This window comes from Camelina sativa, chromosome 16 (genome assembly GCF_030686135.1).
Source record: "Camelina sativa cultivar CO46 ecotype springtype chromosome 16, ASM3068613v1".
Taxonomy (NCBI): Eukaryota; Viridiplantae; Streptophyta; class Magnoliopsida; order Brassicales; family Brassicaceae; genus Camelina; species Camelina sativa.
In genome coordinates, this window is record NC_141895.1 from 9,142,202 (window position 1) to 9,164,731 (window position 22,530).

The 22,530-nt window shown below is 36.4% G+C and overlaps 3 protein-coding genes and 1 pseudogene across 6 annotated transcripts; 3 read left to right on the plus strand and 1 right to left on the minus strand.

Annotated features, from left to right (window-relative positions):
* On the plus strand, positions 1-2,700 carry LOC104759016 (pectin acetylesterase 2-like). 2 transcript variants are annotated; one of them, XM_087493098.1, is made up of 12 exons: positions 1-201; positions 370-624; positions 706-788; positions 862-991; positions 1,070-1,143; positions 1,227-1,438; positions 1,532-1,592; positions 1,741-1,794; positions 1,895-1,972; positions 2,064-2,169; positions 2,263-2,408; positions 2,482-2,700. In XM_087493098.1, exons 2-12 carry the CDS (start codon positions 402-404, stop codon positions 2,590-2,592), a joined length of 1,278 nt encoding a protein of 425 aa, XP_087349224.1. In that variant the 5' UTR covers positions 1-201; positions 370-401; the 3' UTR covers positions 2,593-2,700. The 2 variants fall into 2 exon arrangements, with proteins under 2 accessions (XP_087349224.1, XP_087349225.1); XM_087493099.1 differs by lacking the exon at positions 1-201 and having other exon boundaries at positions 237-624.
* A 4,691-nt stretch (positions 2,701-7,391) lies between these two features.
* LOC147925335 (uncharacterized) lies at positions 7,392-9,649 on the plus strand (annotated as a pseudogene).
* Positions 9,650-11,173: 1,524 nt separating this feature from the next.
* LOC104759015 (alpha-humulene/(-)-(E)-beta-caryophyllene synthase-like) lies at positions 11,174-14,138 on the plus strand. Of its 3 annotated transcripts, none has more exons than XM_010481991.2 (6): positions 11,174-11,438; positions 11,546-11,825; positions 12,282-12,654; positions 12,743-13,100; positions 13,191-13,439; positions 13,607-14,138. In XM_010481991.2, the coding sequence occupies exons 1-6, from the start codon at positions 11,316-11,318 to the stop codon at positions 13,898-13,900; spliced, it is 1,677 nt and encodes a 558-aa protein (XP_010480293.2). In that variant the 5' UTR covers positions 11,174-11,315; the 3' UTR covers positions 13,901-14,138. The 3 variants fall into 3 exon arrangements, 2 of the variants coding, with proteins under 2 accessions (XP_010480293.2, XP_087349226.1); XR_015585150.1 differs by having other exon boundaries at positions 11,239-11,438; positions 12,282-12,598; XM_087493100.1 differs by lacking the exons at positions 11,174-11,438; positions 11,546-11,825; positions 12,282-12,654 and having other exon boundaries at positions 12,728-13,100.
* Positions 14,139-19,899: 5,761 nt separating this feature from the next.
* On the minus strand, positions 19,900-21,008 carry LOC104760094 (putative F-box protein At1g57580). The gene has a single exon (XM_087490564.1). The coding sequence runs from the start codon at positions 20,396-20,398 to the stop codon at positions 19,901-19,903; it is 498 nt and encodes a 165-aa protein (XP_087346690.1). The 5' UTR covers positions 20,399-21,008; the 3' UTR covers position 19,900.
* Positions 21,009-22,530: the final 1,522 nt, after the last annotated feature.

Sequence of the window (22,530 nt, forward strand, 5' to 3'; positions counted from 1 at the left end):
GAAAAGGATTGTCGTAGGAAGATACACGAAATAATTAACACTGGTGTCCAAATAATATAATCATCACTAGTAAGGACAAAAATGATGGCAGCTTCATAAGAATCTAAAACTTAATAATTCTCTAAAAAGATATCTTAACCATTGGTCAGCTCTGAAATAATTGCAAACAGTCTGCTAACATTCTGCGATCTGATCTCTAAGGTAACCAAAATTATATTTTACTTTGTCAAGATCTTGATCTGGAATCTTTTTTTTTTTGTCAAAAGGCTACTTAACTATCTCAGTTAAAGCACACCTTAGTCTGGTAATAAATATTAAATAAAACGTTTGGTAATTAATGTTATCTCTCTCTCCTCCATATAAACCAAGGTTTGTGAACAAGTCTGAAATCATCCATCCATATGATCAAGAGGTGGGAAATGAAGAACCATCTATGGAGTTTGTTTGGGATCATTCTCTTAAACATCTCTGTAAATGGTATGATGATGGAGTTTGATGAAACAGAGTGGTTCACAGAGTTCAATGGAACAAAGATGTTTCAGACTGAAAGTGCTGTTTATTCTGAAGCTAAGTTTCCTATGGTTGGACTCACTCTCATTCAATCCGCTGCTTCTAAAGGAGCTGGTAACATCTTCTTCTTTACAACCTATCTCCTTCTTGGGATATTATATGTTCCTTGTTACACAATTTTCGATTTCTTGCCAGTGTGTCTGGATGGAAGTCTCCCTGGATATCACTTGCATCGAGGGTTTGGCTCAGGAGCAAACAACTGGCTCGTTCAATTGGAGGTTTGTGCACCTAAAACATTCTCTTGTAAATATATATATGACAATGTTTAGTCACTAACATGATGGTTGATAGGGAGGTGGATGGTGTGATACCGTTAGAAATTGTGTATACCGTAAGACCAGTCGCCGTGGATCGTCTTCGTATATGGAGAAACAGATACCATTCACTGGCATTCTAAGTGATAGAGCCGCTGAGAATCCAGGTTCTTTTTTCTAAAGCTCCCATACATCACTCTAGACGATATGATGTTTATGTTTCTTGGTAATGTTCTGCTTTGCAGATTTTTATAACTGGAACCGAGTAAAAGTTCGGTACTGTGACGGTGGATCGTTTAGTGGAGATAGTGAGGATAAGGTTAGCTTCTTCTTGAAAACACTTAGAAGGTTAGCTTGTGTTACATTGATTGTTATATCATTTTAATTTTTGCTATAAATTAGGCTGCAAAACTTCAGTTTAGAGGAAAGAGAATTTGGTTAGCTGCTATGGAAGAGTTGATGGGGAAAGGAATGCGTCAAGCTAAGCAGGCTCTGCTCTCCGGATGTTCTGCTGGAGGTCTGGCCGCGATTTTCCGATGTGATGATTTCGGGAAAATGTTTCCTCCTTCCACTAGAGTGAAATGTTTGAGTGATGCTGGTTTCTTCCTTGATGCGTGAGTGATTTGCTAGTTGCCTTGACTAACAAGTATCTATCAGTCATGATTTTGGTGTAAGTATTGACTGGTTTCTTAATTTCTTAACTGAAGCATCGATGTATCTGGAGGCCGAGCTCTGAGGCGTTTATATGCTGGTGTGGTAAAATTACAGGTTAGAACACATAATGTTTTACACACTTTGTCTCAAGATTTGTGTAATTTTGTTAAGTTTCGACTCAAAAACAATTTGGAAATGAGTGGATCGTCTCTATCCTTTTTATATATTATTTTTTGTCGATTCTAACATTTTTTAATCACAGAATCTTCAAACCATGCTTCCTCGAGACTGTGTAGATCGTCTTAACCCAACTTCGGTATGTGTTCTCTTCTTTTAGCTATCTTAATAGTGAAGCAATTCCGAATATAATGAGCTCGATCGCCTTAAACGTGTACTCCATGCTTTAATACTTGCAGTGTTTTTTCCCACAAAACTTAATCAACCAAGTCAAGACTCCATTGTTTATTCTAAATGCTGCATATGATTCGTGGCAGGTTAGTTAAAGTCCCTTCTTTTAATCCTCAGCTTTATCAATAAAGGGAGAATATGTCTTTTTTTATATGATATGTATTGTAATTGTTGCAGATCCAAGAGAGTTTAGCTCCTAAATCTGTAGATCCAAAAGGAAGTTGGAATGACTGTAGACTTAACTACGCTAAGTGCAGTCCATCTCAGATCCAGATCTTGCAAGGTGAACCATGAGCTATAATTAATGTTCTTGATTTTGAATAAACCAAAGCTGAGCTATATTATATTTTTTGTATTGAAAATTTTGTGTTAACAGGATTTAGGACGCGTATGGTGAATTTGGTAAAAGGTTTCGCGATGCCGAGAAAGAACGGTGTGTTCCTTAACTCGTGCTTTGCTCATTGCCAAACAGAGAGGCATGACACATGGTATGCTAAAAACTCTCCTGCCGTTAAGAACAAGGTAAGGCAAAATAATAACCTCATACAATGCAAAAGTGTAACGTATTGTGATTCCCAAGTGTTTTATTGAACAGGGTATAGCAGTAGCTGTGGGAGATTGGTATTTCGAAAGAGGAGGAGCAAAGCTCATAGACTGTGCTTATCCTTGTGACAAGACTTGTCACAATTTGGTCTTTAAAGGATAAATTTAGTTTTTTTTTTCCTTTTGTATCAAAATGCTATTTTTTCTTCCTCAAAAAGAGCATTCTTTTATTCAGGCAAAACAGTGAAATAGAATAAAACCCATTTGATCACTTCTTCTCTTCCTACATATATCTTAACTTTGTGCCTAAAAATCAATTACTTATATAAACTATGCATTTTTTATAAACTTTTTTTGTAAATTGGATATCACATTCTGGTTTAAATCATATTGTAAAATGCCAAAATGGGATTATTAGTGGTCATGATTATGGACAATGAGCTTATTTCGCCTTATACAAGGACTTTTTATTCTTTACACGATAATATTTTTTTTTTCTTTGAATTTAATTCTTTTGAGTTTTAAATTGTAACAACACCAACTGTCTCCTTAATTGTTGATGTTTTGATCTGCATGACTTAACATGGTACCATAAATAGAGCATAATATACACATAAGTAAAACTCAAAAAGCGCCGGCCTTCATCGGTAAACAAGATGGATTACTTAGAATAGAGCCGGCCTTCACAAATCATGGGCTCCAAGCACCACAAAAATATTGGTCCAATAATGATTTGATCGTATGTATAAAACAATTACAAGTCTTTTTTTTTTTTTTTTGTGTTAAATAACAATTACAAGTCTTTGTCGAATTAGACATAAACAAAAAAAAATTTGATGGAGGCTTTTTCACATTTTCCTCTAGCAAGTCATCTTCTTTTTTCAGGTTCGTTCTCTCCGACCAAAACGTGGAACTCTGATCCAAGCATTTCATGTACGTCAACATTGTCCATGTTGCTTAAGTTAACATGCAGTTTCCATAATCACTTCTAGAGTCACGGTGAAGCCTAGATTAGACAAGACTTGTATCGCGTTCCGAATTCTGAGAATGCTTAGCTTTGTGAAGTGACTCGAGTCTCGAGTTGTAACACACCTCTCCGCCAAACAGTGGACTAGGCATACCACATAACCTTCTCAATAAATGCTGCTCACCAATATATACCACTATATATACCAGCTACTTTGCTATATAATATCTTTGGAAAACGTACCTACATCCAATTTTTGGGATGCGTGAGTAAACTCGTTAACTCAGTAAAGATGATCCTATCTGCCCATATGACCCTAAAAATTCATCTTGTCCAAGGTGTTTGTGGATGTCGGATCCCACACTCAATTATTTTTAGTGGGAAACGTAGGGTTTGATTCTACGAATATGAAAATGTATAGAACAATAACAAGTTTGAAATGTAGTACAAGTATGTTCGTCGAGAAATTCTGTGTATCATTATCAAAATAACCGATTTCTTTTAGGTGTACATGGTCATCTATTTTTTTTTTTGTTAAAATAGATGACCATGTGCACCTAAAAGAAATCGGTTATTTTGATAATGATATACAGAATTTCTCTACGAGCATATTTGTACTACATTTCTTTTTTTTGTTGTTGTTGTCGTCACTTGTATATACCCAAGTTGGATTGTTTTAACACCGAACTGTAGATGAAACGTGTTCTCCTTCTTCCTGTGTTTGGGCCATTGGCGAAAGATCCAAGCCAATTGGTGAAGGCTTCGGGCCCAACATTGTCCCTTCTCACAAGTCCATGATCAAACAACATATACATCATTCCTCAGAGACAATCATCATTATATATGCAGATTTTACTGGTTCCAAACCAGACCAGACCGGAGTAGCCTGATTGGCATGCCTAGTTTTTTTTTTTTTTTTTTTTCTCTTTTTAACCCAAATCTATATTATTAAGATAACCAACTCTCTCCATATGAGTGACACATCAATAGTGGAGAGAGTACCACCTGTTTGTCCTTCTTAAAAACAAACAAACCTAAACTAAAAGGAATACGAAACATCTTTCATGTCTTCTATTTTTTTTTTCATATCACAAACAGTTTCAATATTTAACTAAAGAATTTAGAGAGGTTTAGAATATGTCTTTAGAAAATAGATGCATCACCAAAAAGCAAAAAAGAGTATTAGGAGTGAATTAGAGCTACTTCTTACTCTTACCGTAAACCATGAACATATGGTTAACACGTTACAATTTTGTCAATAGTTTGAAGAGTTGCAGCAGTGATCGTGATATTAGTTAATATTGTAGAGAAATTCATGAAAGTTTGTCCCTAAAAAAATAAATTTTTATATATGAGGAAGAATGGAGTTTTGTTCACTATCAAATGGAAGATAGTTGAATAAAATTGTAGAATGTTAGTTTAGAAAAATACAGAGACAAAGAGGAAGGTAGTTGAATAAATTTATGGATGTTGGTATTTATATTATAATATTTAGAAGTTGTCAAAAAGAAAATTATATAAACTTCTTATAAAAAAAAATTCTAGAGTTATATTCAAGAAATTGAGGAGCTAACATGAATGTAAAATTTAGTTCACCAAAAACCTATTTGTTACAAAATATGCATCCTTATCAAATTTTATTTGATATATTTCTTTTGACGTTTTAGTCAAGAATTGTAGAGTGATTAAATCTCTCAAAACAAAGTTGTTCATGCATGTATCTAATCATTCAATTACAAAATAAGAAAATTTATGTGAAGTATTAGAAAAATAAAAATCAAATTACATTTTTCAAAATTTTTACAATTTAAGAAAACATTTATAATCTTTACATATATTAGAAAAACGATAGCAAAATTATTTTTAAAACGGTAAGTCATAAGCCCGCGCATAGCACAGGTATTCATCTAGTATTTATTAAAATAAAACTCCAAAATTGTTAGCCTAAATTGGAGAAAAGTTGTTTATAAAGATAGTCTCAGTCTCAGAGACTAGCAATCTGAAAGAACAAGCAAGACAATGCATTTCAAATTACACGAACGGGGGATCTCGGACAGAGGAAAGAGAGGGAGGGAAGTGTTAAGTAACTGGAACTCATCTAGAAGGTTAAAAAATGCCTGTCAATCTTCAGAAGTTTGTACCATGGTAATTAGCTTTGTAGAGAATATACTCTACGCGCATGCCTAGTTTTATATATGTATATATATAAAAAATTGTACTAATGAACAGAAGTAGCAGTATTCTTGATGATAAAATACAATTCTATCTAACCAAGATCACAAAATTCTTGTATGTTCTAGGTCCTGAGCTTAGAAAATGCCTATTCATCGCTGGTAAATTTTGGATGATTAATTAATTTGACGACATATGATAACTAACAATGTGATTAGGTATTGCAAGCTGGTGTTCAAAGCAATTTGTGGCGACAAACGAAAAATAAAAATAAAGCAATATGAAGTCGTTTCTAATTATCAAATATACCCAATCATAGAAGAGACTTCTTAGCTTGCCTTACTCATCTTATAAATTTTTAGTAAACAAACAAAAAACGTTAAGACGTGTAGGTGTAGCTGAATATCAATGCCATGCCTGTAATATAATTAGTTCAAATTTCGTTTTTAGTATACGAGATTACGACCTTTGACATGCATCGCACACTCTCTCCTTCTTCATATATATTTTAATTGTGTAAAGAAAGACGCAACGTTTTTATAGTTAATTTTGGTTAATCAAAATATGTTAAGCTTATACTGCATTTCTAATGGTTTTCTCTATTTTTACCTCTATAATAGAAGTGACTTTTGCTCCAATGGATACCTCTATTTTTTCCTATGAAAAAGAATATTCCGTAGAGATTCTTTTTTATTTTACTATTAATACATTTTACTTATAAAAGTTGCAAACTAACCCATTTATTTTAGTAAGAGCTAAAGGAAGAAAACAAAATTTTTATTTTGTGACTTGAATTCCGTACATCCAAATGTTCGTGGATATCTTCAGGCTCAACAAGCGCAAATTTTACAAAAGCAGAACGATCAACAACAAAACCAGCAAGCTCCTCCTCCATCTACGTCGTTTGGTTCGATTGGACAAATTTTTAGGGATATTGGTGGATCTAGAAGTAATTTACCATTAAATAATTAGTCTTTGTTGTATTAAAAATAATATTATGGAATGAATAAAAACTAAAATATTTAAGTTATTTATATTTAATAAGATTTTGTATAAATTTTCTTTTGCAAATAATAGTCTCAAATTTTAAAAATGTTTTTCTATACAAAAACCTTTAAAATTTTTCTATACGAAAACCTTTAAAATTTTTAAACCAAAATATTTAAATTAGTCAAATTTAACTTTATAATCAATTGTCCTATTAATATACAAATTAAATTATTATTAAACTATTTAAATATATATTTTATTTATGAGTTTTGTTAGCTTCCAAGGATCCAAGTGACTGATCCAATCGCAAGATACTTCGGACTAAAACGTGGGCAGGTCGTGAATATTTAAATTATTACTAAACTATTTAAATATATATTTTATTTATTTTGATCATAAATATAAAAGTGTTAAAAGTTCAAGGACCATTTTATAAATAAAAAGTTCAACTCTATTATAGAGGAAAAATAAAGTTCCTCTATATATAGAGGAAAAAATAGAGATCTCTATTATAGAGAGAAATATAGATGGGTTGGAGTAGATTTTACTCTAAAATAGAGTTAAAAAGCAAATATAGAAGTGAGTTGGAGATGCCCTTAAGAATGAGATATACTCAATTCCATATTTAAATTATATTGTTAATATTTGATTGTGTGTAATCCCATTGATTTAGGGAATCACCTTAATCTCTGTAATCTCCACTACTATAAGTGGGACTGTACATCATTGTTGATAGGTAAGGAATGATATTCACTTATATGGTATTAGAGCTAAGAATCTGTTCCAATCCCCTTCGTTTTTCTTTCTCTTTTCCTTCTCTCTTTCTTCCTCTCATGGCTGATGCCAACAATCCCATCAAACAGGGTTTTGGTGTGACCAACATCAAACATCACATCCGCTCATTCTTGATCTCGAAGACCACAATTATGATGCCTGGAGAGAGTTGTTTCAAACTCACTGTATCACGTCTGACGTCTCCGGCCACCTCGATGGGACTTTTCTTCACACCGGTGCTGCTGATATGACATGGTACAAACGTGACGGTCTCGTCATAATCTGGATCTACGGAACCCTTGCTCCGACCTTGTTTCGCTCGTCATTCAAAACCGGCGGATCTGCTCATGACATTTGGCTTCACGTGGAGAATCAATTCCGTAATAATAAGGATACTCATGCAATCCAGCTTGACAATGAGCTACGCACCATGGAAATCGGAGATCTTACAGTTCGTGAATATTGTCAGAAGATCAAGTCTCTTGATGATCTCCTTGCCAATGTCGATGCTGCTGTCAATGAACGAACCTTGGTGATGTATCTCCTCAACGATTTGAATGAAAACTTTGATAACATCCTCAATGTTATCAAACACAAATAACCATTCCCTTCTTTTGAGTTGCCAAGTCCATGCTCGAACTCGAAGAGAATCGCCTAAAGAAGGTGCCTCGCTCCTCTACTGCTCACAATGACCACTCCTCCTCCTCCACGGTACTCACTATGACTGCTCCACAACACCACTCTGTTTCAAATCGCTCGCGGTTCAACAACAACAACAGAGGTAAGCAAATTAACAACCGCGACAAAGGCGATCATGGAAAAAACAACGGCTCCAATCGTCCCTCTGGGGGTCTCAATGTGGTCGCAACCCTACTGGTTGTCTCCTCCACCGTACTGGCCCCGATATCCACCATGGACTCAGCCGCGTCAAGGTCACTTCTCCCCGTCTGCATCATCACAACACCAACCTCCACCTCAGTCCAACTTTGTGGAGTTCTAGCAGCCGATGCAGTCCTATGTAACCGAACAGCTCAACGATCCCTCTGCCTTCGACTGGTTCATGGACACCGGCGCCACCACACATCTCACACCAACTGCAGGTATCCTCAACTCTACTCTTAGTAAGAGCACCACTAAGTTTGTTATTGTTGGTAACGGTTCTTCCATTCCCATCACTTCCTCTGGCAACACCACCATTCCCACCAAAACCAAACCTCTCTTCCCCAAAAATGTTACTGTTGCACCCAACATTGTCAAAAAATCTCATTTCTGTTCACCAATTTACTCAAGATAATTGGTGTTCTGTTGATTTTGACCCTTTTGGTTTTACTGTGAAGGATCTTCCAAGTCGGAAAATTCTGCTCCGCTGTGAAAGCTCTGGTGATGTTTATTCTTTACCTGCTTCTTTCAATAAGACACCAAACTCCTCTCCAACAGCTCTTCTGGCTGCAACTCCCGAGCTATGGCATAAGAGACTCGGTCATGTCCATAATTCTTCTCTTGCTTCTGTTTTGAATTCCAATCCTTCTTCTTCACAAAATTTTCACCTCGCTCAACACCCTGTCACTTTCTTGGTTATCCAACTCAACATCGCGGGTATAGGTGCATGGATCTTAAAACGAAAAAGATCATCATTTCTCGTCTTGTTGTGTTTGATGAGACCAAATTCCTTGCTGCCGAGCCTATCACACCACTTGTATCAGACACGTTTCTTGATGACAATGATGATACCTCTCCTCAGCTTCAGTCCATTCTTCAAACACCTTTCCCCACACCACAACAACCTGCCCTTACAAACCTTGCCCCTACCTTTACTCGTCTTGTCCCTCTACTGCGCCATAACATGACCACTCAGTCCAAAGCCGATATCTCCAAACCAAAACAGGTCCTTTCCCTCCTAACAAACACCAAATCACCTCTACCTAAAAGTTACTTACACGGCCTTTATGATCCCAACTGGAACCCATCCTTGGCGGATGAAGTCGGTGCTATGATTAAGACTAAAACTTGGGATTTGGTACCAAGACCTCCTAACGTTAACATTGTGCGTTCCATGTGGTTTTTTAAGCATAAATATAATACATATGGAGTTCTTAATCGACACGAGGCGCGTTTAGTAGCGAATGGGAAATCTCAAGAGCGGGGACTTGACTACAATGAAACATTTAGTCTGGTGGTAATGCCCGCCACCATAAGCACCGTACTCAATGTCGGAGTTGCACTTGATTGGCCCATCCAACAATTGGATGTCAAAAACGCCTTCCTCCAAGGAGACCTCCAAGAAACAATTACATGCATCAGCCACCCGGTTTTGTAGACAAGAGTTGACCGTCGTACGTTTGCAAGCTCAACAAAGCTATCTACGGCCTGAAACAGACTCTCCGTGCTTGGAACTCTTGATTCTCCAGCTACCTAAAGCTCATGGTTTTTGTGCAAAGCCGAGCTGACTCTTCTCTATTTATTTTCAAGCGTGGCCGTGATTGTGCTTACTTACTGCTTTATGTTGATGATATTCTCTTGACAGCTTCGTCAACTCTACTGCTTCATAAGATCATCTCCAAGTTGAAAACAGAGTTCCCAATGACCGATATGGGCAAGCTGCATCATTTTCTAGGTGTTAAAGCGGATTTCAATGCCAAAGGTCTGTTTCTCAGCCAATCCACATATGCGCAGGACATCATCACTCGAGATGGCATGGAAGGTTGCAATCCGCTTGCAACACCAGTTGATCTCCAATCCAAACTCTCCATTGATGCTGGTGATCTTATTGCCAACCCTACATTCTATCGCAGCCTTGTTGGTGTTCTACAATACTTGACATTCACGTGTTTGGATATATCATACGCTGTCCAGCAAGTCTGCCTCTACATGCATCAACCTCGGGTACCTCATCTTCACGCTCTTAAACGCATAATCCAGTACTTGTAGGGCACTCTTCACTATGGCATTCGGATGACGCGCGGACGCATTGATACTCTCACCGCCTACTCTGATGCTGAATGGACCGGTTGTCCTGACACTCGACGATCAACATCCGGTTATTGCGTCTTCCTTGGTCCGAACCTCGTCTCATGGTATGCAAAGCGGCAACCAACACCGTCACGTTCGAGCACGAAAGCTGAATACAAAGGTGTTGCCAACACCGTTGCTGAGCTAACCTGGATACAGAATTTATTCCTTGACCAATATCCTCTGCCTCCATCGTCTACTGTGACAACGTCAGCTCTGTTTACTCTGGTCCAACATCAACGCATAAAACACATCGAACTGGACATTCACTTTGTTCGAGATAAGGTTGCTATTGGTGAGGTCAAGGTTTTCAATGTCCCAACATCGCTCCAATATGCTGATATATTCACAAAGGGATCCCTACCTCTCTTCATAACAATTTTCGATCTAGTCTCACAGTCCGTCCATCCGACGCTGCGACTGCGGGGGTGTTAGGAATGAGATATACTCAATTCCATATTTAGATTATATTGTTAATATTTGATTGTGTAATCTCATTGATTTAGGGAATCACCTTAATATGTGTAATCTCTACTACTATAAGTGGGACTGTACATTATTGTTGATAGGTAAGGTGATATTAACTTACACATAGAACATACTTGGTTCATTTTTCAAGTTTTGGTGCAAACTAGCGCGTGGTCGTTCAAGATTTTCATGATGATTTCTCATTTAATCAGTCAATTATCATATAAGCTAAGTAAGCTATCTTGTTTTTGTTCATTTTAACTCATTATATGAAATAGGTCAATAGTGGACAACTCATTTTAACATCTCGACACGAAACATACCCCTCCAAAAAGATAAGATAGCACTGCATGAAAGAAAAAGAAATAAATAACAGGTTAGGCAGCCCATGTATCATTATAGACTATATATATACATCTAGTGCAACCATGTCCATAGTTGTAGCAAGCTTTAAGAAAACATTAAGCACTGATTTTATTCGCTAAACAAAAAACCTTCAATTATATATGGAGCTGAGAAATCATGCGTCTGTGGCCAAGGTCAAGAGTGAGGAAATTGATCGACCATTAGCTGATTTCCCAGTGAATATATGGGAACATCCCTTGACCACTTTCTCGGTTTTGGATCTGGTATGTAATAACCTAACTTACATTTTCAGATCTTTTCACAGAACATAATGATAGTATTCTAAATTATCGCTCTCTCTCTCTCTCTCTCGTGCTATTGATATGTATAGGATGGTGACAGAAATAAAGAGAAGCTGAGTTCACTAAAGGATACTGTGATGGAATCTTTACTGGCTTCAAGAGAAAATCCAATAGAGAATATCAAATTCATTGATGTTCTTTGTCGCCTAGGAGTTTCTTATCACTTTGAAGAAGAAATCTTTGCGCAGTTGGAGGCAATGTTTGCTTCCCATGATTTCATGCACATGATAAGAAACAATGAATTCGATCTATACACCGTTGCTCTTGTCTTCCAAGTTTTGAGGCAGTTCGGCCATAAACTTGTTTCTGGTAAGTTGAAAAATCGGTCACAACGTAGAAGTCATCTCTCACTACACGAATAATTAAAACTAATAATCTTCACTTTGTTATTATTAAAAAAAAGACTTAGTAATTATTTCATATCAAATTTATTTAAGTAATACATGTATAGTACTTCAAATTATAAAATTTGATTCAGTTACATCTTTCCACATCATTTTATATTAATCTATCTAGTTACTACAAATTTTACTTAACTGGTTAACTTCGAAATAATATCAAAATATTAAATATAAGACATAGGTGAACAGTTAATATTCTACTAATCACGTTCTCGATCAGACATTAGATGAGTTCTCAACATGAATATGGCAATAAATGTAGCCCATACAGTATTTCTTATGTACTAATTAGGAAATCTATCAAAAACATTGTTAATTCATAATTTTCAAGCTCTGTATATTCACTAAAATTTCCTTGTACCAGATGTATTTGACAAGTTTAAGAACAAGAATGGAGAATTCATGGAGCACCTAGCTGAGGATGCAAGAGGTCTGTTATGCCTCTATGAAGCTGCACACTGGAGCACCCATGGTGAAGACATTCTCGATGAAGCCCTCGCTTTTGCTAGGTCTAATTTGGAAAAAGTCGCTTCTCGATGTAGTCCCCATCTTGCGGTCCGCATCAAAAATGCACTCAAACATGCATACCCTAGGGGAATCTCAAGGATAGAAACACGACAGTATATTTCTTACTATGAAGAGGAAGATACGCACGATCAAACTTTGCTAGAGTTTTCCAAGGTAGATTTCAATCTTGTGCAAATGTTACACCGCAAAGAGCTTGACCAAGTCTCTAGGTATCATTTTGAGCTAGATATCTTATCTATCTAAGAAACTCTTTTATTGGACGTGAAATAAGGATTGAATTTTTTTTTTTTTATCCAGGTGGTACAAAAATCTAGAGCTCGACCAAAAACTACCTTACGCAAGGCAAAGGACTGTCGAAGGTTACTTGTGGGCAGTTGGGGCGCACTTCGAGCCCCGTTATTCACAAGCGAGGATTAAATTTGCCATATTTATCAATTTATTGTCACTATTTGATGATACATATGATGCGTTTGGTACGATCGAAGAACTTGAGTCATTTACAGATGCTATGCTGAGGTGGAATTCTAGCGGTATTGAAGGACTCCCAGAGAGCATGAAATACCTTCACCATGTTGTGTTAGACTTTTTTGACAAACTTGGCGAGGAGACAGAGAAGGAAAGAAGGCCAGGATGCATTACTTACGCAAAAAGATCGGTATAGCAAAATTGACAACAAAAAATAAAATAAAAACATATGAAAAGTAAAATTAATTTTAATGGATGAGTTTCTTATTGGTTGCATCAGATGATGGAAGTTGCTAAAGCCTATCTTCAAGAGGCCAAATGGTTAAGTGAAGACTATGTAGCCACATTGAAGGAGTACGCAGAAAATGGAGCCAAGTCCTCGTGTTACTTATCACTGTTAACAATAAGCTTTCTAGGAATGGTGGATGAAGGCACACTTGATGTTCTTGAATGGTTAAGCACTTCCCCGCCAATTCTTATGAATTCTTCGTTGATAGGCCGTTTTTATGACGACCTTACAAGCTGCGAGGTAAGCATTAATCTTCTTAAGACTCAACAATATTATGCCAAAATAATCTCGATTCAGCCGTGAGTAACATCCTATATACAAATCTATTTTTTGTTGCAATGTTCATGCAAAGTATAACAGTTAAAAAAACAAAAATGAAAAATATTGTGATCTAATAATTCATGCAGTTTGAGCATAAAAGAAAGCATGTCGGGACAGCTATTGATTGTTATATGAAACAATATGGTGTTTCATGGGAGAAAGCCAAGGAAGAGATCCAGGTCATGGCATTGGATTTATGGAAGAGTCTGAACCAAGAACTGATGACCAAGCCTCACCAGTTTCCTTTCCCTATCACAATGCGTTTCTTAAACCTCTCGAGGGTCATAGAAATTTTTTACAAGTACGCTGACACTTACACGCATTCTGAGCTTCTCAAACATCATGTGGTTTCTCTATTCATCGACAACATACCCATATGATCAAAATTGTAAAACAAGTACAACTGGTTTTTACGTTCTCGGTTTTATGTTGTGTGGGAATAAGTGGCTCTCTTGGGTCACATCACTCTTTGTTGTGTGATTCAGATCCTTGATAAGAGGATGAATTCATTTGATATATCTCCTCTTTAATTTATCAGTATGCTTTATGAACAATATTGGGTGGTTTGCTGTAAGAAAATATTATATCTTTTAATTATGAGAGGTGATCTTTCTCGCATTTTTTCTCTGTTTTTACCTTTTGGAACGAAAGATATCTTCTTCTTTTTTTGTTACGTTGGTTTTAATGTTAATTAGAAGGAACGAAATTGATAAAAGATTCGTCTTTAGTCCGGACAAAATTAAAGAACTTGAGCAAAATTATACCAGACGCTACCCGTAAGGAAGCTTCCACAATGCTTATTTTATGCATGATGAAGACTACTCGATCCAGAGCGTACAAGTTTGTACCGAAAATTATAGACTAGCTAGCACTAGCGGGATAGGGTTTTACTCTCTTGTCGAGCAAGGCAATAAGTAACAAATTCTTTTGGTTTATCCATAGCAAAAGAGAATACAATGATTAAGGAGATTGTAATCCAGAAAATAGTCTTCAAGCAAGAAATATTAAAAATGAACTAAATAAACTGACCAGAGAAGATTCAGATTAATTGCGGGATTATTTAAACTAAAAAAAGATTTAAGGTCAGTAGATAAAACTCGCCTTATGCTGCAAGGTATTTTATATAAATTAATTTTGTTTAATATAACCTCTACTATTAACTATTAAGTTTGTGTTAACAGGATTAGGACGCGTATGGTGAAGTTTCGCGATGCCGAGAAAGAACGATGTGTTCCTTAACTCGTGCTTTGCTCATTGCCAAAACAAAACCTTGTAGGGGGAATTTCAACTTGAGTAGCTCTCCCATGTCGAGCTGTAGAAGGGATTCATGGATAGATTACTCTTATTGTTTAGAGAGGAAGAGACTAGCAAAGTTGTATACTTAACTTAGACTAATGTGCCAAATCATATCACCAACCTTGCCATACTTGTGACTTAACGCTTTTAGCTCCAATCTACCATCACGGTGAATACATCCCACTTCGGCCTAGTAACAAAGAACGAATCAGGTCATGTGTTCAAAGATGAAAGATAATTAGAGATGGACCATATATATCACTCACACAAACGACATCATCTTCTACAATAATGTCGCGCATACTGAGTTCATCCACAGAACTTTCAAGCTTCTGCCAAAATCGAGAAATTCTTATATCATTGAACCTTCACAGACAATGTGGAAAAAAAAACAAACAATTGAAGAATCAAATTGTAACCTGAACAGCATCAGGCATATTCGTGGAAGAAAGCTTCAGTACTCCATCTTGATTAGAGTTTAGATCCACTCTCCAACAGCTTTGAGAGACCTAAATAAGAAGAATCAATCAAAAAAAACCCTAAAATCTCTCTCAATCTGATTTCAAAACCCTAGTCACCATAACAAAACTCTTACCTCAATCACACGTCCTACCACAACATCGTTAACCTCAGGTTTGTACTTGGCTCGCAAGGTGCGTACATAGACAAGCTTGTCGACATGAACCACAACTCCACAGACCGTGGCTAGCAACTCACCATCTACCTCGGAGGTTCCATGTCCCCTTTTTTGAAAAGAAAAAAAAAATCAATACGAAGAAAACAAAACTTCAATCCAGAATACAGATAAGCTGAAAAAGAATGAGATTTACTTAAGGAGGAATGCATCTTCGTTGATGGAGTCGGCAACGATTACAGAGTTATTTATGGTTGACGACAACAATTGTAGCCGCTCCATAGATCTCTCAAACCGGACCTTCTGCGTCTGGTTCAATGGTAGCTCTACCTGAAGCTTTCTCATCATCCCACAAACAATAGTGATTAAAAATTTGAGAAGAGCAAAAACGAAACTGAAGATGTTCAATTAGGGTTTTGGAGAAAAGTGAGAAAATTCTTCTCACGTCTGCGGGACTCGGGAGTTTTCTGTTTGGTTTGTACTATAATAGTTCATTGAACTGGCCGGTTTAATATAACATCAGTTTAGCGTTTGGTTAGCGTTCTGGTTTCCAGTAATTGATTCTACGGTCAATCATCGTAATAGCGTAATGGTTGTGTGATCGTTTCGACTTCTTCTATCTTGGGCCTTGTTTAGATTTCATGTAAGCTGTTATGGTTGTACTAGGCCCTTCTGTTGACCTTTGTTTGCAATGGTTTGTTGATCAATAAAGTTCATTTGTGAAGGGGAAAAAAAAAATGATTCATTAGCCAAAAGATACATACATGTTCCCCCCACACATACATAAAGCAGCCCAGCGTCAATAAGGCCATCTTGGCATTTAGACATAGAAATGTGGTCAAGCCAAATGTTTGTTGCCCCAAAGATAGAGATCCCATCTCCATCAGCCTGTCCTCTTTGCCCAAAGTGGTCAATCGAATCTCTTATCAAACCGCCACTGCTTGTCACAATGTGATGGACGTGAAGCCCATGAATGATGATATTGTGCACGTACTGCATCGTGATACCGGCACCATATGCGATGTGCACGTTAGCGCCACGAGCATCGATCGTCTTGTGACTAGCAATCATTAGCTCTTGGCTTAACCTAATGCTCATATCGTGCTTGAAAATGATCCAGAGCGGTTCTTTTTGTATCACAGCGTGACGTAGTGTTCCGGGTCTAGGGTTCACCGTATCATCGTCTCTGGGGCTTGTGACAACATAGATGCGACCGCGTTTGCCTCCTGTGGTCCTGTAACCAAACCCACGGACGCAACGAACAAGCCTCTTACGACGCTTGGCCCAATCTGGCTGGCAACGCCAGCATTTATCAATCGGGTTGCTTGCAGTGCAAGGTCCCTTTAGCTTGCTCCATTTTCCTCTTCCCCTGCGCTTGCCACTTAGGCTCCGCCTTGTGCTGTTTGTCGGACTAGAAGTCATCTCAATGACGTCCTCATCTTCCGCGGAATCGACCGCCGTGTCTTCCTCGGTCCCCTCGACATCAGTCGAGTTGCTGAAGATAAACACCAACCCAAAAAACTATCATAACGATATAACCAGAAGAAAGAGGACGCGCGTGGGGGCCAGCATGTCTCATAGTATATGTTTATTTGTAAATTAGTGAGTCGATGAATAAAACAAGAGATCAGCAAATATTGGTGTTTAAAAGAAAGAAAAAGTTGCAACATGTAATTTATGTCAACAATATCGTTGAATTACACCATCTCCAATGGTGATTTTTAACAGGTTTTAAATCAACTTTTTCAAACTCAAAAATATTAAAATTAAATCAAAATATCCAACAACAAAAATAGAATTGGTTCTAAATGTAAAATTTTGGAACTAACTCTAAGATTTTGAAACCAAAATTTTAATTTTATATTTTTTCAATTATAAAAAGAAATAAAACTTCCAAATTCCCTATCAAATTTGTATATTTCATGGTTTTCATATAATAGAAGACAAGTAAAATCACTCTAATATGATATGGTTGTTTCAGACATAAAAGAAATGAAAGGTAAAAAAATTGGAAATCGTGGTAATTGAATAATTAAACATCTGAATTAAAAGATTAATCTATGCATTGCATTGATATATATGTTTATTTGAAGAAAAGTATATAAGTATATAATTTGGGATTATGTATTAATCCGTTGGTTTGAAGCCTTGAAGGGCTATATATTATGTATACTTGACAACCACACCAACAAAGTATATAATTTGGGATTATGTATTAATCCGTTGGTGTGATTATATACTTGATAATCACACCAACAAAACAATCGGTACCGATGTTTATCAATAGAAAAAAGTCTAAAACATAGCAAATACACATAATTCAAGAATGATATGACTTTAAATTAATAATACAATGTCTTCCAAAATGAAAAATGTGAAGTGACAACGGCACAGTGTGTATGTCTGCGTGAAGGAGAACAAAACCCCATTCTAGAATTTATAATGTTTTTAATATAGGGTCCATAGTTCCATGTAGACTGTACTGATTTTACAGTCATATTCATATATGTGGCCGGATATGCAGTAAAAAAATACTTACCCTTGATTTTTTTACTTTTTAAACTGTGGCATACAGAGAAAAGGACAAATATTTTTGTTTTTTTTTGTTCACTACTCTTGCTTGTAACAGAGTTATTATGCTTAAATACTATACAGATCCTGGTTCGTGCATGTCCCATCTATGCTTAAATACAGATCGTGGTTCATGAATGTCCATACCGATCCTGTAGTATACCAACGTTTTTTTCACAATCCTATACATCTAGTATCTACTTTTTTTTTTTTTTTTGTCAAAAGTTTCCATTAGACTTAAATCTTTAAAGATGAGGTTACAAAGCTTAACAGATTACAAAACATAAAGAGATATTGGTTCCATGAGTTTTCCAAGAAGGTGCAAGTCTTTGTGAGACTAGCAAAGCTTGAAAGATCTGTTGGAACCATGGTGGAAGCGCCTTTGAAGACAAGCTTCGCGACTTCCTCGATCAACAAGTGATCAGCAATAGCTCTAGCAATATATGCAGTGGAGCATTTACAAAGGTGGTATATAGGTGGAATGAGGGAGGGTGCTCTAGCAAATGCGAGAATCTTCAAGACAAATAGATCAAAGTTTACAGCAGTTTCTAGCTCAATTCTCATAGCATGAGGTGAAACTACATCTGGGACTCTAGAAAGATATGTGCAATATTGTAACAAAGCAGGTGGGTCCTCCCTCTCATGAAGCCAATGGCCATGGAGGTTAAGGAGTCTCACACAAAGCTTGTAACCAATATTGCATTGAGATATTAAGACATACCTGAGCTTACATCCTAGTGTTAGTTGAAGGAGATTGAAGGATAAGATTGTTTTAAGGTTGAACCTAGGGAAAGGAAAGGAAGGTCGTAACAGAGCAGGTGGGTCCTCCCTCACATGGAGCTCATAGCCATGGAGGTTAAGGGTTCCCACACAAAGCTTGTTGTCGGCTTTGCTTAGATGCACTAAGATAGACACTAGGTTGGAACCGGGAGGAAAGTGGTAATGATACAAATGATACAGATTAAAAGGTTCGGTGAGCGTTTGGTATACATTTTCCAACTGATCTTGACAAAAGGATTTAACTGACCAATCTAGACAGGCAATTACACAGCTATTTGATTGTTTGCGGCCAACCAAGATAGAGGTAGAGTGACCTAAACGAGATGGGTTCGATAAACTTCTATATGGTCGAAATAGCTTCAGGATCAGACATGTAACCAATACTAGTCGAAGAACTCTATCTACCAGGGTTTGCGGATAAGAGTTGGGCTCAAACCTGGATTGAGGGGACAAAGGAGGATTTGATAGGGATCTGCATTGAGAGCGCAAGTCGTAAAAACTCATTCCAGCAACAGGATCGGCATAAATCAGACTGGTCTGATTTGTGAGGCAAATCTTCATTGGATAAAGCGGCATATCGGAGGAGAGCATAGCCAAGACACAAACTAAAGAGACCAAAAGTGCAGGAGGGGGATACAAGGTCACCATGATTGACGCTTTTATCGACCAGATCTCGCGCAGTTCCGGCGTCAAAACAGAGCTCATTTCTAGCATTGGCCAAGTAGAACACTTGGTGATGGGGTAAGAATCCAAGGAGGAAGGAGATGATGAGATTGACATCAAGGGGAACCGGTAAAAGAGAGGTGATGGGCATAACACACATGGAGCCTAGAAATCTCAGATTTATCATCGAATGGCTGTAGTCTCGGGAGAATCACCTCGTTGAGACGAAACACCGGTTGAGCAGAGGGGTGAGAAAGGAGTTGAAGCTTACGCATTGCCGGAGTAGCGTGACAGATCGAGAAACCTCCGGTGGATTCGAAATCGATCCAGAAGCAGTGCTGTTACAAGAGGAGAGAACCACGGTGAACATAAAGCAGCCCAGCGGCGCCGATTTGTGAAGGGGAAAAAAAAAATGATTCATTAGCCAAAAGATTCATTAGTCATCAAGTCCTATCACCGAAGACAACGACGGTGTAAACTGATAAAAGTCTAGAACTGAATGGAAATACACTGGAGTCGAACCTATGACCTCCCACTTATTAGCTCTCATCTCGTACACATGAACCACTTTCTCGTAGTAGCTCTTCTTAGACGCTACGTCGCGGCGCAAGACTAAACACTTTCCATCGTAAGCCTCCGGGTACCACCTAATTAGCCTCTTAACGTCCAGTACTCCGTTTGGAATTTGTTTAACGAGGACCCACTTGGGATCACTAAGAATGTTCTCGAGTGCATAAACGTAAGTTACTTTTTCAGTCGCCGATATCAAGGTTAAATTATTATCTGCGGCTGTGAACAACGTTCTAGGACGAAGTTCTTTGGGGAACCTGATTGGAATCAGTCGTGCTTTCTCTGTTTTAGGGTTGAAAGCTACGATGCTTCCGTCGGTTCTTAACCAGTGAAGAGATCCCTCCAAATAAGCAGGTGTTTTCATACGGTAATCGAGATAACTTGTTAAGCAAGTAATTGCCGTTTCCGATAATTTCCATGAATCTCCTGCGTTAATCTCAAACTTATACGTTGTTTCATTGCCACTTGTCACCTCGTTTATAATGACGATTTTGAAACTCTTGGGTGGTTCGATCAATCTGATCAACCGCGAATCCTAGCTTTTGTTGAGGACGTCGTTGAAGAGGGTCAATATGTGACCTACAGTTATTCAACAATCGAAATTTTTTTGTGAGAGGATTTACGACGTAGAGGCCACCGTAGTAGAAGAGTAGAAGAAGGCCAGAGGAATAGCCCAAAAGATGACACTTCATCAAGGTTTCTTTTCTTCTCGGTGACCTAGAAGTGCCGTAAATGTGGTCGTAGCAGAGAAAACGGGATCCATAGTTTACTGGGCAAACGCATAGCAAACTGGATCTGACCCGGGTAAAGTATTCGTAATCAAAGTTAGGGTTTTTGGATATATGAGATTGAAGAGATCTATTTGTGCATTGCATCATGGCCAGAGATCTGTGGTCTATTCTGAAGAGAATCTCTTCGAGTAGATGCCAAGGTAAGCTGTCCATGATCGAAGAAATTAGGACTTTTCTTATTTCCTTGATGTCATTTATAGACGTAATTAAGGAGACAGATAGTGAGATAGGGCAAAGATAATAGTTATTAATTTTAATTTAGTTAACCTTGTATTTGTTTTTTCTTTATTGATTATGTTTTGCAACTTTTTTAATAAAAAAACATCAATGTAAAGTTAAAATTGCAATAGATGTTAAATTTCAATATATTGTGAAATAAATTAAAATTGAAGGGAAATTAAAAACTAAAAAGTAAAACTAATAAGTGTCAGCAAAGGAAGAATAATGTAAGTTATTTTTAAAAATATGATAAATTTCATATCTTATTATATGAAAATTGAGTTTTGAAAGTTAATAACTTATATGATCGGGATATGTGTCAATTATTTTGATAATTGACACGTAATTAAGGAGACAGATTGAGCAAATATAATAGTTATTAATTTAAATTTAGCTAACCTTTATGTGTTTTTTAATTGATTATATTTGCAACTTTTTTCAAAAAAAAAACCATTAATGTAAAGTTAAAATTGCTATAGATATTAAATTTCAACATATTGTGAAATAAATTAAAACTGAAGGGAAATTAAAAGCTAAAAAGTAAAACTAATAAGTGTTAGCAAAGGAGGAATAATGTAAGTTATTTTTTTGAATGAGATAAATTTCATATCTTATTATATTAAAATAGAGTTTCGAAATGTAGCAACTCATATGATCTCAACACTTGTCAATTATTTTGATAATATTTTGACATGTGTAAAAATTAGAAATTTCTAGATATGTAAAAAATTTCAACCAATAAGATTTTGAGATGATGTTAACATAAATATGGAAAACTGTAAATCTTTTTTGTACTTAGACTTACAGAAAAGGTAAATAAAAAAAACTCTTTATTTTTAAATAAATTATGCAATCAATTACTAATCTTAGAAAGATAAGGAAAATAGGAAAATGAATTCAATTTTAATTTATTTTTTATAAAGTAAACTAAAAATCCTATAAATAAAAATATTACATTTAGAAGGGGTCATTGGCTCATGGAGTTTGATGTATTTGAAAATCCAAATAAAATCATGTGTTATTCAATTATTGGTTTTAAAATAATTATCAAAATCATGAGTTATTGGTTATATGATTTATAAATACTAGTTAAAATCTTGGTTAATCCAGTTAAAATTGATGGGTTTGGTTATATGATTTATAAATACTACTTTATGAAGCTTAATCCAGTAATACTAGTAATCGATGAAAAAATATATGTAAAGTTAATTATTAATATATATATATATATTGTAATAAATATAAAAATTTCAATATAATGTGAAATAAATTAAAATTGAAGGGCAGAGTGATTAAAAAAAACTAATAAGTGCCAGCAAAGTAGGAATACTGTGAGTTATTTTATTTTAATATGATAGATTTCAGATTCTAAATAAAGTACTTGTAATGAACTTGCAAGAAAAGAATATGAAAAATGGAACCCCTAATAAAAATAAGAAGCATGTGCATGTTCACGAAAATATCATATGATGGAATGAGTCGGAAA